Source organism: Onychostoma macrolepis, chromosome 18 (assembly GCF_012432095.1).
Source record: "Onychostoma macrolepis isolate SWU-2019 chromosome 18, ASM1243209v1, whole genome shotgun sequence".
Taxonomy (NCBI): Eukaryota; Metazoa; Chordata; class Actinopteri; order Cypriniformes; family Cyprinidae; genus Onychostoma; species Onychostoma macrolepis.
Genome location: NC_081172.1, coordinates 6,335,508 through 6,351,098, shown reverse-complemented (window position 1 = coordinate 6,351,098; position 15,591 = coordinate 6,335,508). Strand labels below are relative to the sequence as shown.

Below are 15,591 nucleotides of genomic sequence, written 5' to 3'. Positions count from 1 at the left end.
ACAGTCATTGTTATATTTTTTTGACATTGTGGTTGCATAAAAAAGACTGTCCGCATTTCTGTAGTTCAAACAGTAGAGCATGTTGCTAGCAATCCCTAAAGAGTATATATTAGAACCTTATATTAGTACCTAAATGGCATATATTAGTGCCTTTTGAAAGGGTGCCGCCTCAGTAATGGCTTTTGTAATATTTTTTGTGAGACTGTGGAGTGAGTTATAACTCTTTACAAGCCTCTAATTATAATACTCCCTAAGAGCCTCTTATAAGTCCACTAAAAAATGTTCCACTTAAAAACATTTCACACCTGAAGAAATAAATAGTACTTCGGACAAATGTGTTTAAAATTATGTACAATCACATGAGATAAAGACTCATATGAGAGGCCTATAAAAAAATAAATAAATAAAAAAAAAATTACGTAACTTGATTCTTATGTAATACCATCTAATTTATCTCAGTAAAGCCGCCTATCTCCGATAAACATCATTCATTTTCAGTGGAAAACAGTAAAGCTGTGTGGATACAGATGGATGCATATAGAGAATTTCTGAATCCAATTTGAGCTTTAGTTGCATAGAAATATTTTGCAATATATATTTTTATATCCACTTTTTTATTTATTTATTTTTTTTGGCATGGATATATTCATAATTTATTATTCATTCCTCTTACCATTGCAAAAAAGTGGAGGATAATGACTGCTTCCAATCTGAAAGTTGTGTGGTGCGACTGTCATTAGGGGCCCGAAATGTGAAAATCGTAAATAAATGTCAGAGACAGTGGAATTTCTGCTTAACCCCCCTGCTATCAGACACTTTCTTTTGTACATGTACTAAAACTGACATCTGTTATATTTCTACAATGCAATCGAAAACCAAAAACATCTGCTTTTGACGTTGATGCTGCATCCACGTCAATAAGTGTAACATAGTAATAATTGCAAACTTAATACAGAATACATATATAACTCAATTATATAATGACAGTTTCAGTGCAACAACCTAAACATGAGCACAAGGATTTGTGAATGTTTGTAAATTGTAGTTGAACAGATGGTTGCCAAGACGATCTCTGGGTTCTCTTTGTATGAGTGCTGTTTTTATTTATTTAATAAGTATGTGCGTAGCTATCCTAAGATTTATTTAGCAAAAGACGCAAATTGCTTTGCGCAACATACTGTCATGAGCCAAATGAGACGATAAACTGTACCACACACACACACACACTCAGATGATAATGCCGGACAGACATGTTGCCCAAATCTTGAGAACAGCTATAAATGCATGTACCTCTTTGTGAGGGGTGGTGATGCGCTCCAGATTGAGAGAGTACAGTATGTCTTTTCCTCCGATGATCAGCCTTTCCTGAGTCTCATCCAGTAACATACTATAGTGCTGCAGACGCCCCTCTCCGGCCTGGAACACTCTCGTCCTGTTCAGCTCCCATAACTCTACAGACAGAAATTGGAAAGCATTTTAATCAAGTGATTGTTTAGAAAAATATTAGTATAACTCTGCTTATTACACATGATTTGAGGCACCATTCATGGTCAAATTTTAATTCGTAGGGTGAGGGATTTGTAGATGAAGCTGGCTGACCAATATGGTCAAGAAGTTCAGAAGTTGTCATTGTTTTCTGATGTACACTACAATCCAAGTCTTCTGAAGACATTTGATTGCTTTGTGTGAGAAAAAAAAAAAAAAGGATAAAATTGTTATTCATTTTTTATGTTTTTCTTATTCATTATTCAATTCAGAGAATTAGCAATGGCCAGTTTGTGAATGAATCTTTCAGATCTTTTCAAGACTGCATTTATTTGAGAAAAATATAGTAAAAACAGTAATAGTAAGCAATATTATTACAATTTATTAAAAAAATCTATTTGAATATAGTCTAAAATGTAATTTGTTCCTGTGATGGTAAAGCTGAATTCTCAGCATCATTACTCCAGTCTTCAGTGTCATGTGATCCATCAGAAATCATTTTAATATGCTGATTTGGTTCTTAAGAAACATTATCAATGTTGAAAATAATTGTGGTTCTTCTACCATCACTTTTGATCAATTTAACCTGTCCTTGCTGAATAAAAGTATGAATTAAACAAAAGTAAGCCTTTTTCTGAACCCGAACTTTTGAAAGGTAGTGTTCATGTATGTTGAACCGTTATAAAGCTCATGACTGCCATCTCTACTCTGTTGCATTTCTTTCCACCACAGAGTGAAGTCAGGCAGCTGGAACAGGATTAAACAGACCACATATACGACCAAAATCAGACAAAGATGCACTGCTTCACTGAATCGTGATATGAGAGAAATTGGATTATATGATTAATCAAAGTATGGGATGTTGATGACTTATGACAGATTTCCTGAGCGCGTTTGCGTGTGTGCGTTGGGTTGCTCCATGGGGAGTTGCCCTCGTAATGGTCTTGACCTTCTGATTTATTCAGCGTGTGTGAGTTGGCCCTCTAGTCATACACACCCAATGACAAAATGTGTTTTTCATTTTAAATGCTCTCTGGTTGCTTTAAGACTGAAAAATGGCAGCCTCCCAACACACACACACACACACAAAGATGCAGGCAGATCCATCGATAAGTGGATACACACACATCACTGGACGCTGGTTGAGTTCAGTGACACATGGGAAAAAAGACAGAAGTATTAAAAGGAACAATTTAGCAAAAAATGGAAAATTCTGCCATTACTTACTTACTTTAAATGTAATTTCCAAACTCGTATGACTTCCTCTTTTATTTAATGTGTATTTTTATGGAATTTCCTAACCACTTTTTTTTTCAGTTTAATGAAAGTGTTCAAGGACTGAGGCTGTCAAGCTCCAAAAGCACAAAAAGCAACATAGAAATCATTTTAAAAAGCATACACTGAAACAGACTGAGATTTAGAAAGCTATAGCTCTCTGGAAGAGAAGATCATCATTGAATAATGACTTAAATTTAACTTTTTGACCACACGGATCTCTCATATCACTTCCAGAGAATTGCTTAAGCCGTATGCACCAAATTTTTGTGTCCTTTTAGAAGCTTGAAAGCTTCAGTCCTCATTCACCATAACTGTATGAAAAAGAGAGATCAGAATTTCTCATTTTGTGTTGCAAAGAAGAATGTCTTACAGGTTTGGAATGAAAAGATAAATTTTCAATTTTGCATGAACTAATCCTTTAAAAGAGTCACTTAGAAAGTTGAAGGGCAAAAGCATGTATGGAAAGAAGATAAGCGAAGCAGACAGGCAGATAAGGGATAAAACTGGATTACTGAAATGATAGTGGGAGGGATAAACAGACATGAAGAAGGTGAAAAGGGAACGAAGACAGACATTCAGGTCAAAGACAGACATTTAAAGACTTTGATCATATTTTAGTGTCTGAGAGCAGTTCTTCTGAAAGACACTCAATGTGTCTTTAATTATGTTTATGAGTCTTGTGGTTAATAGAAATGCCTTAGGATACTCAAAAACATGAAAACAAGTAACACTCACACACACCCACAGTGTTCAAGTTCATTTGGAAGTCAATGTAATACCTCACTCTGATGTTTAACAGTGAGGTAAAAAAGTCAAGACAATACTGAAAATCTGGGATTCAAAAAAAAAAAGATTCTGAAATGAACCGTTATTTAGGAAATATTATATGACAGAAAAAGGACAACAACGATGCAGAAAACAGATGAATAAGACAAAGCAGATGAAGACTATGACGAAGTACAACAAACTACTACTACGACGGAAGAAGACAAAGATGAATAATAAAGATACGATGAATAACAAAGAATATTATTATTAAATCAGCTTAGAAAAATGCTAAATAGAAGCATTTTTACTTGTGGTCTCAAATGTTGGACCAAGTATGTGCTACATACAGTATCATATGTTTGTTATGATGTCCATAGGGTGTCGTCATGTTGAAAACCCATAAAACAATTTCTTCAAGATGTTACAAATTACAATCCCTTTTAAAGTGTCAAGCACCTTACACAACTTGTGGTGCCCATGTGTTGTATTGAAAGAACCAAGAGTGTGTTAAATAGCAAAATGAAACAAATCATTGAATGCCTTCAGGAATAATTTCCAGTTCTCTGACCATATATACAGCAAAATAACAAACAGATTGAATGAAGAATTTCACATTTCATTCACTCGGATTAATCCAAGGTCTTTGCTCTATTGATGTTTATTGGACCTGTCATTTAGTTATATTTATGTTCAGTATATGAAATCAATTCCACTACGCCTCTCTCATTCATTTTGATTATAAGCATCTTTCTCATTTTAAAACTATGGGTTTGGCCTCTTGTTCATCAAGATAAATGAAACAGATAAAGGAAAGAAAGAAAACCAGACTTAGCTCATGATTTGACTGGCCATGTGACGTTTCACATGGTTCATCCACCATAAATATTTATTTAATATACTCCATTTATCAGTAGAAACCACAATGAAAAGTCATACAGGGTCATGGTGTTTATAAAGAGACCTTATGTCTAGAACAAACAGTAAATTGCACATGTCCCAACGCAAGCCAAGGAAATAATCCTGAACTCCCTGAGGCAACGAGCATTTTAACCCCTCACCGTTATTAACGCAGTGCCCTTACAGGGCAAGGGTCGTAACATTAGGCTGTTCAGCGGAGGGGTGGGGAAGAAATCAAGCAAAAAAGACACCCATCCAACCGAAATAATAAATTACTGCACCCTTATTATACTCACTGACTGAATATGTGCAAGTGTGATACTAAATAACTATAACCACACTGTAAAAAAAAAAATTTTGAGTCAACTTAAAATTTTAAGGCAACCAGCTTCCGTTTTCTCAACTTGTCATTTCAAGTTTATACAACAAAAATTTGAGAATCTCCCACAAAAATAAGTTGAGCAAACTCAAAAATCTGCTGAAGCTGTTAAAAAAAAAAATTCTTAAGTTCGCTAAACTTTTTTTTTTTTTTTACATGTATATGTATATATGTACAGTGGGGCAAAAACGTATTTAGTCAGCCACCAATTGTGCAAGTTCTCCCACTTAAAAAGATGAGAGAGGCCTGTAATTTTCATCATAGGTATACCTCAACTATGAGAGACAAAATGAGGAAAAAAAATCCAATGGAAAATAAGTATTTGGTCAATAACAAAATTTCATCTCAATACTTTGTTATATACCCTTTGTTGGCAATGACAGAGGTCAAACGTTTTCTGTAAGTCTTCACAAGGTTTTCACACACTGTTGCTGGTATTTTGGCCCATTCCTCCATGCAGATCTCCTCTAGAGCAGTAATGTTTTGGGGCTGTCACTGGGCAACACGGACTTTCAACTTCCTCCAAAGATTTTCGATGGGGTTGAGATCTGGAGACTGGCTAGGCCACTCCAGGACCTTGAAATGCTTCTTACGAAGCCACTCCTTCGTTGCCCGGGCGGTGTGTTTGGGATCATTGTCATGCTGAAAGACCCAGCCACGTTTCATCTTCAATGCCCTTGCTGATGGAAGGAAGTTTTCACTCAAAATCTCACGATACATGGCCCCATTCATTCTTTCGTTTACACGGATCAGTCGTCCTGGTCCCTTTGCAGAAAAACAGCCCCAAAGCATGATGTTTCCACCCCCATGCTTCACAGTATGTTCTTTAGATGCAACTCAGCATTCTTTGAGTTTTTACCAAAAAGTTCTATTTTGGTTTCATCTGACCATGTGACATTCTCCCAATCCTCTTCTGGATCATCCAAATGCTCTCTAGCAAACTTCAGACGGGCCGGACATGTACTGGCTTAAGCAGGGAGACACGTCTGGCGCTGCAGGATTTGAGTCCCTGGCGGCGCAGTGTGGTACTGATGGTAGCCTTTGTTACTTTGGTCCCAGCTCTCTGCAGGTCATTCACTAGGTCCCCCCGTGTGGTTCTGGGATTTTTGCTCACAGTTCTTGTGATCATTTTGACCCCACGGGTGAGATCTTGCGTGGAGCCCCAGATCGAGGGAGATTATCAGTGGTCTTGTATGTCTTCCATTTTCTAATAATTGCTCCCACAGTTGATTTCTTCACACCAAGCTGCTTACCTATTGCAGATTCAGTCTTCCCAGCCTGGTGCAGGTCTACAATTTTGTTTCTGGTGTCCTTTGACAGCTCTTTGGTCTTGGCCATGGTGGAGTTTGGAGTTGGACTGTTTGAGGTTGTGGACAGGTGTCTTTTATACTGATAACGAGTTCAAACAGATGCCATTAATACAGGTAACGAGTGGAGGACAGAGGAGCCTCTTAAAGAAGAAGTTACAGGTCTGTGAGAGCCAGAAATCTTGCTTGTTTGTAGGTGACCAAATACTTATTTTACCGAGGAATTTACCAATTAATTCTTTAAAAATCCTACAATGTGATTTTCTGGATTTCTTTCTCTGATTTTGTCTCTCATAGTTGAGGTATACCTATGATGAAAATCACAGGCCTCTCTCATCTTTTTAAGTGGGAGAACTTGCACAATTGGTGGCTGACTAAATACTTTTTTGCCCCACTGTATATGTATATATACAAAGATGTATTTGTTTATATATAATGATAATGATGGATTTGTTTCTTACAAACACATAGCGTTTTGCTTCACAAAATGTTGGTCGCGAATGACTGATGGCTTGGAGTCATGTGGATTACTTGGATTATTGTGATGTTTTTATCAGCTGTTTGGACTCTCGTTCTGACGGCACCCATTCACTGCAGAGGATCCATTGGTGAGCAAGTGATGTAATGCTACATTTATCCATATCTGTTCCAACAAAGAAACAAACTCATCTACATCTTGTATCATTACTGAATGAATTTTTCATTTTAAACAAAACTGTTGTGCAAATGATTCAACGACTCATATACAACTCACTTGTTTTGTTCTTGAATTAATAAGTGTTTTTAAAAAATTAGTTCAAATTGATTCATACTCACCCAATTGTCGCCACCGACTGGCAAAACTATGTGGTTGCAAAATGAGTAACTGAGAAATATCCACCACTAGTATGAAAAACAAAAATAGGACTCTAGCTATGCTGACTGGAACAGAACTAATGGATAAACAATGATTTGCGTGTATATGTTATTGGCAAACAATTTATTAATTCAGACTGTAAGTGAAAGTGTTTTTTTACTATGCTTTTAAGACAGGAAGTGACTGCGTTTTATTCACAGGAAACACTGTCAATCCCATTCTCAGGCTTGTCAGCTAATAAATCCGAAAAAGCGGTTATTGAAAGGGAAATGACCCAAACTCTCTCTAATCCAAATCCCCATGTGCTGAACAGGCTGTATTTCCCCCGTAAGCCAAACTAAAGACCTGTTTCCTCTGCCCAAGTCATCTGAACCTCAGCCGGGGGGAGCAGGTCTAAGGAAGTGCCGATTCTCCCTAAAGAGGATTTTGGAGGCTGGAAGATTCCAGATTTAAGGATAGCTGATAGGCTGATTGCGGATGTGGACGTCTACTCCCTTTGCAAAGGGGCTATCGGCTATCGGAGATAGGGAAGTGCTTTCATCCTAGGAAGGAAAAGAGCTTCCTTCTTTCTTCTGTCACTCTGAGTTCCCCATCTTTTGTCTAACAGGAAAGGTAATTTTGTAGACTCCCTGATGGATGAATTTTACATAAATCATATTTATACACACTGCAGTATAAGGCGAACTTGTCTGTATGAACAGGAGTCCATTTTGTTTCGGTCAGCGAGGAGGCAAAAGCCAAAGCTAATTACTATAAAAGATCTGATTCTGAGCAGAAGACTGAGGGACTCTGTTTAAGAGAGCACAGCATATTGACTGTGTTAACCTGCTAACCCTAGTAATTATCGTAAGGGTTATCCTGTATTTGGGAATATGATCTTTGCCTTCTTCCAGACAGACTGCATGTCTGGATAAGGCTATATATCCTTCACAAGTACAGCTCTCTTTAATGGAATCAGTGCATTCAATATTTATTGTTTACTAATAAAACAAATAAGTGATAAGCAACCAAAATCAATGGGCAATCAAAACGCTGCCCTTTATAAATCAATACACATTGATTTGTAGTTTAAATTCCCTAGTTCAAAAAAAAATGTAAATTAAAATTAAAGTGGAAAATATAAACATTTTAAATATATATTTATATTTAAATATTAGCATTAACATGTATATATTTGCATGCAGAGGCATAAAAATCTAAATGTGTGCAGCCTTGAAATATTTCTTCTCTAACAAGCTCAACAGCTTGGTAAACACTTGTCTCTGCTGATCTGGAATGGTGAAGGTTTTTGGTTTAGATATGAAGCCCAGAGGGGATTGTTTCTTGTGGGCGGGCTGGAAGGGAGATGTCCCTGATCTAGGGCCCGAGTTTCGGTGTGGCCTTGCAAAGGTAGTGTGACTTGGGGCCTCAAATAACATTAAAGGGTTCTTACCATATTGTGTATTATGTACATATGATTCGCACTGACACGTGTTATTTGTACTTTGAACCTATGCTAAATTGCAGCTGTCATACTTCAATGAACCAGTACAGAGGAAGTGAAGCTGTCTAACATCAACCGGCCCTTCACTCAACAAAACACTACAGGAGACTAAAAACATGAAGAAATGTGGAGGTGAAACAAGCCAGATTCAAACTCTGATTGCCCATATAAGAACCACAGCACACCAGGTGTCTGATCATCATATTGATTCACTTGGCAGATTAACCACATTTAAATGACAACACAAAATCAAAACTGAAGCCATTACAATTCTTAATTAGTGATGCAACATTCTTGAGTTATGAAAATTGGGCTAATATTTAAAACTGAAAATGATCATTTTTTATTTACAATTTTATTTAAAATGTATGTATATATAGATTTTCAAAAAAATAAATGTTATTATTTTTTTGTTTGGTTATTTATTCATACTCCATAGATAAAAAAATAAAATAAAAAAAACTGACTTTGGCCCATAATGATGCACATTTATAACCTAAAGTGCTTTAAAATAAACAACAAAGGTCACATGTATCTGGTCTTTTAGTGCATGATTCATTAGGGTATGTTATTCCAAAAAATAAAATAAATAAAAATAAAATAAAATATATGATATATAATATAATAAAAATATGCTTATAATATTATGCAAGTTAACTTGCAAACAATGTTGACTGTATGAAAATACAGTCTGAATTTACATAAATTAATACGTAATAATACATAATACAGTATGAGATTACATAACTTTATGGATTTACATTCATTCCAATGCCAAAACATCTTAGCCAAAAAATACACATTTGGATGCATTTCACATATCAATCATATTCTTTGTATGGTGTTTGCATTAATTTACAAACATTTATCTAGCAATTTTATCAGCTAAATATGTCATGGGAAATACCTTATAATTCCATACTCCCATTTCATCTCTATGATGAAACAATGCCACTTTAAAGATAAAGCACGTTGCAAAGAGGTGTTTTGTCTGTGCTTTATAGCACGTAGGTTGAGATTAAAGCTTTTACCAAAGTGTTTAAAGCAACAGTGGCACATTGACTCCACATTTAGATGCAACGCTCAGTTAAGGGTGAAGATATGAGATGGGGAGGACTTAGATAAAGATTATTTCCATAAACATTCTCTGCGATGCTTGGGAGAAACATGAGCAAGCAGCCAAAATGGGGGTTTGCTGAATGACATAGTTTTCAGTGATGGTATGATCGAACCAAAGAAAAAAAAAAAAAAAACTGTTGGCGTCATGGAGTGTGATATCATGCTCTGTGTGATAACATGTGATAACAGCTCTGTATTGAAAAGAAGAAGAGCAGTGTGACCCATCAAACTTTGCACAGAAAAAAAATAAATAAATGGGGGTAAAAAGCCCCATCTGCTCCCCCTTTCATGGTCCAGGGTCTTTCTGACCTGTCAATCAAGTTAACAAAGACAGACAGGTATTTTGATTTCAAACATCAGTGCAGACTGAAACAACATGCTACTGTCGATTCCACAGTGACTACGAGATAAACTCCAATTACCTGCTAGAACACATGGTGTGTTGATATATAGCAAATTGTCAAGAATACAAACATAGAATGCATGTCAATCATCCAGGAGGCAGAGCTAAGCATACAGAGGTCAGGTCCTCCTGATGGAACATGCTGTGGACCACATGAGGCTTGTGGAGAGACACATGAAAATACTGCCAGATCTGGCTTGTCATATATTATTTTGTGGTGACTGATTGATTCCAATAGCATTTTGTTAGTTTTGAATTTTTCCTCATGCTACATTCAAGATTGCCAGAAAAAAAGCCATTTATAAAAACATGAACTCAACTTTGTGGAACTGGAAATTTCTAGCAAGGGAACTATGTTCAAGGAACATTTGCTGTCTATGCAGTTTACATGCACAATAAAAGAATGATTGTGCTTAACAAGGCCAAATATATCATATTATAAGCTATAGTGTCTCGGGTTAATGAAAATGATTATTGCTAATAAAGATGCCAAATTTCAACACAAGCTATGTTTCCATCCAAAGTTACGAATTAAACTTATGTGCACAATTGGAATATTGCATAAAACATTTGCGAATAAAGCACTGTTTCCATTCAGGGAGTTGAAGAGAACAAAATTGTCACTTCCCGATTAACATGCGCTAAATATCGCAAAGAAATAATACATTTGCTGCAGTAAGAGAAGGCAATAATTTGTGTATACAATAAGTTACGAACTTCAGAGCACGCTGATGAAACGCGGTCATGTTATCTTATTTTTGGAGTCTGCTGTTCGGGAACGCAGTTCTTGGAGTTAATTATATAACAAAGCACTTTGACGAGACTTTGCTCAAGCATATTAGAATGACAAAACTAGCATTTCAGATGCTATGCAATGAGATCGGTCCATTGGTTGGTCCAGTTTTACACTGTCCCATCGCAAAGTCATTTGTCTTTTTTGATGCGCATTAAGGAATTTATTCGGTAAAAGTGTTTCCATCGTAGTTTATGCACATGTTTTCTTACCGGATAAGAAATTTATCCTACTTAGTTGAGCCCATAAGATTTTTATGCGCATTTTTAGGATTTATGCTTATCTTGTCGTTCCCATCCAGCTTTTTTTTTTTATGCGATATCCCAAAATGCGCATAAAAATAGGTGGATGGAAGCATAGCTACAGACATTTCTAACTTTAATCCACTTATGGTTTGATGCATAGATGTGCTGGTTATTTAAATAATCAAAATGTAGCTAAATAATTAAAGGGGTCATCTGATGCTAAATTCACTTTACACATCCATCCTATAGTGATAAAAATCCACCCAGTGTTTTTTTTTTTTTTCTTTTTAAATCCTCTTTCTCAAATCAGGCTGTTCTGAGATTCCTGTCAGAATGACGTAGTTCTGTACAGGCCGCTCCCACGATAGTTGATTGACAAGGCCGTCTTACCTTAGACCCGCCCTGAGTGAGCTGAGAGCCGTCCGCCATTGTGTCGACTCCAGTGCAGAGGAAGACAAGAATGTCTCCTAAGCGATTGAGGTGTTTTGTTGTTGGATGTAATAATGAATATAGCAGTCGTCATTTACTCCCGACATCTGAGCTGCTGAAGACGCAGTGGATTACGTTTGTTTTTGAAGGGAATGTGCCCCCTGATCTACCTAAATGCATCTATGTTCACGTAAATCATTCGTGATCCAGCTTCATCTACAGAAGTGAGTATAAGGGTTTTTTTATGAATCTTTGCAAATCGCCTTTCCTAATAACGTGCTAGTTAGCCAGTTTCGCAGCTAAAGTAAACAGTACTGCTCATCACACTACAGAAGAGAGGGGCGGAGTTAGCAGAGCTCATTAGCATTTCAAGCGACATGGACTAAAATGGCTTGATAAAGCTGATTTTGATAGGTTTAAAAAGGTGTTTTTTACACTACCATTGAGAAATATTAACCAAAGTATGTTAGACTTTTCATTAAGACCCTTAAGAATCATATCAACTTGTGGAAAATGGGCATCCAATGACCCCTTTAAGTAAAAGACATTTTACATGTATACTTTAGCAAGTTCAAATTGTATTTTCAAATGATGTTAGTAAATATTAGCAATTATTATGCTTGTTGCTTGTGTTATGCAGTATATATAATCAGCAATAAAAAAAAACAATTATATCAGTCACTACTGCATACTAATTATTACATAAAGTGGTGGGGACAAAAAAAATCGCTAAGACAAAAAAAAAAAAAAGGAAAAAATAAATAAATACATACATAAATAAAAAGCCTATGCATCTGTTACATTAAGATCAAGAACTCTGGGACATGATATTTTCAATACACATTCAAAAAAAAAAACTGCTAAAAATCTACTAGGTGAATCAGCCTTCACAAGGTATTTTAAAATACATGTGATTATAACAAAAACGCTCTCAGCATTTTTACAGGAAACACCCATCTCTTCATATTATATTTATGAGTTTGTTCACTTTTTAACCTCCTGAAACATCTGAATGTTTCATTAAGATAGATACTCTTTCAGTTCAATGTCTTGGCATGTACAGAGATAAACACACATTTTAAGTGATATCCTTTGAAAACAAACTGAGGGGCTTTCCATGGTTTTATTCCCTATAATTTTCTCCCACCTGGAATAACCGCTCATGTTTAAGAGATGCAAAACTCTCAAAAAACACACAAGTGTTGGATACATTAGGGCCTGTCGCTCGCTCACTTCACAGAAAGAGAAGCCTTTCAACACCCAAAGCCAATGGGTTGAAAGATGCCAAAGATTTCTGTTCATAAAACATTTTTCTCATATTTAACCTTGACGGAGCCTTGGACAACATGAGAGAGAAGGAACTAAATTTACTACTTGCTGATTTAAATAACAATAAACCTTGACATTTATACATCATTATTCTTGGACTGTCAGTCGGAGTAGATTAAACCTGACTAAGTAGATCTCCTGAGTAATGTCACATCGTAATTCACTTACAGATATAAGACGATTAGCTCTACTCAAACGTCCTCTCACAAGAACTGCCACAAATGCCTCAAGAGACAAGTCTGTAGAGGATTACTGGTTACCGAAAAAAAAAAAAATTTCAAACGAAGTTCAGAAATATGAAATCACTTATCGACCCTATGGTTCTCAATCAGTAGTTTGAAAGCTTTCCAGGATGACTAAAAATGTTTAATCTTCACAAAGCGATTGTGTGTCACCTCTAAAATGAATGCCAAATGGACACATAGCGAGGGAATGAATACAAAGAGCATTAGCTGAAGGACAGAGAACATCCAAATGAAAACCATCAACTGCCTTCACTGGAGTACAATATATCTAAGATAAGAGGATGTCACATGGAGCGCCATCCTTGAATGTTTGATGAAATTCCAGGCCATTGTTTTATTGAAAATAGTCGTTCTGGTTTTTTGATGTGGGGAAACGAGCTGACTGATGGATACAATGTAAATTGCCTGACCTTGGAGATCTTTCACTGACCAGAGAACAATGTGCATTCATTGAAGCTACTGTAAGTCAAGGAAACCCTTGTTCTCGGGGGCCATTTGCTGTCCAGAGCTGATTATACTGACTGTGAAGTTTATTAAAACCCAGGATTTCTTCCTTCCCGTCCTGCTGTCTCTGAAGAACCCGTCTCCATGACGACCCTTCAGATGCCCCGTTTGAAAGGAAATTATGGGTTTATTGGGTAAACAGACCTTTTGGAACTGTCAGGAGAAATACTGAGAAAGACACAGCGAGAGGTAGGAAGAAGCAAGAACAGACCAAAGCAGGAACAAACTCTTCCAAGAACATCATTAATTATGCAATGACCTGCGGGCCAGCTAAACAGATGCAGTGCTATCTGGATACAATGAGTGAGTAATGAAACAGCAGGAGGTTTGCTTGTATAAGTCCTTTTCCTTTCATGTGCTACGGACTCAAAGCAAAACTTGCCTTTGGAGTGACAAATAGGTGACTATTACACCTGATAATTTAAGACTATTTGGAAAATGTCTCTTCTTTTCAATACAATAGAAGTCAATAGGGTCTAATGTTGTTTGAACCACAGAATATCTTCTAATTATTCTATATTCTTCAGAAGGAAGTCAGTCATACAAGGCTCAATGAAAGTGGGTAAATGGCAGAATTTTCTTTTTTTTTGGGGGGGGTGAATTATGCCTTTAAATGTGGTCAGCGTCCATTCCAGACCACCTCCAAATAGTTTCAGTAATTCGATCACAATCCAATCAGGGAAAATACGTGTGAATGACAGACGTAAAGTTGGCTGGAATGATTGGATCATGCCAATTTATAACACAAGGACAGCACACAGAAATGGGTAGATGAAAACCATTAAAACCTTCATATGAAATCATTTGTAATGGTAAAATATTACATTTAAAAATGTCATTTTACTCTAAATGTTACAAAAACAAACGTCTTCCGTTTGGGAATAAAATTCCCCCATTCACCAAAAAAGAAAATAACCCTGGGCATACTCATTTAAAGTCATCTGAGCATAGATGAGCCTTCTTGTCTACACTGAAGTAGGTTTAAAATTACAGCAGAGACTTGAGAAACACATTGGTGATTATGACCTGAGCCTAAACGCAACATGAGCTGTCTAATGGGCTGTTATACTGTCAATTTAAAACAGAATATAAAAATTAAACACAGACCTTCGTCTTCCTCGCTAAGAGCCAAAAGCTCTGTAAAACAAATCCCATTAATATGAATACATATAAATTAAATAACAATACTATTTAATAAATTATAAATTTACTGGTTTAATTGTTTAAGACAGTTGTCCATTTTAACAGTGGAGGAAAGTGGTAATCAGTATGCTTAACCTATATAAAGTCATTTGGAAGAGCTGTATTGGGATGTCCATACTGGTCTAAAATTATGGCCAATAATTACAGTTTCAGCTTCAATTTGACTGAACTTCATGCTCAAGCATTGCACAAACACCCACACACACCTGTTGCCTTACCTTTGTGAGACAGTCGTAATCTTGGATACACAGTCTTTGCCGATTGAGTTGCAGAGCAGATCCATAGTGTCATGCAAAGCATGAAGGTCCACACACCCCATGCCATCCTCACGCAGTCCTCTTGAATGTCTCACACTGGCCCTTTACGATCCACCACGAGCAGCCTCCATCCGTTGAATGACTGAATTGCCGGTTGCAGAAGAAAATTAGTTTGCTGTCATCAGAGCAGTGCGCTGAAACTCACTTAATTGACGCTTAGGTTGTGTTTTGAGATGCTTCTGTGGATACCAGTGTGAAGAAAGTGTCTAAACTGTGCGCAAAGCTGTGACTCAACCCTGGCTGACTGTTCCTGTCACTCTTACCACAGGCGATGCATTCCTCTAACTCATAAAAATGTGTGAGTGCGAGCGTGTGTCAAACAACAAGCACACTGATCTTGGAGAGCTTCCACCTCCTCTAATGAGAAGAAGCCTCCTTTCTTTCCTCTCTCTCTCTCTCTCTCTCTCCGGCTCTGTGAAATACTGCCCTTCCACGTGCCAGCCCTCTCTCCTCCTGACTGCTTCAACTCCCCTGCCGCACACATGGACAACGGCCAAACACTCCCATCCACCCCACCCTTCTCTTAAACTCTCTCCTTCTGTCTATCTCGC

General features: G+C 36.9%; 1 protein-coding gene across 2 annotated transcripts in view; it reads right to left on the bottom strand.

Moving 5' to 3' along the window:
* Positions 1 to 15,389, bottom strand: part of sema3e (sema domain, immunoglobulin domain (Ig), short basic domain, secreted, (semaphorin) 3E) — a 43,085-nt gene extending 27,696 nt beyond the window's left edge. For both annotated transcript variants that reach the window (XM_058752164.1, XM_058752165.1), the window contains exons 1-2: positions 14,942 to 15,389; positions 1,291 to 1,451 (exon numbers count right to left, since the gene is read on the bottom strand). In XM_058752164.1, coding sequence (XP_058608147.1) covers positions 1,291 to 1,451; positions 14,942 to 15,047 — 267 coding nt within the window. In that variant the 5' untranslated portion in view covers positions 15,048 to 15,389. The remainder of the gene's footprint in view (positions 1 to 1,290; positions 1,452 to 14,941) is intronic.
* Positions 15,390 to 15,591: the final 202 nt, after the last annotated feature.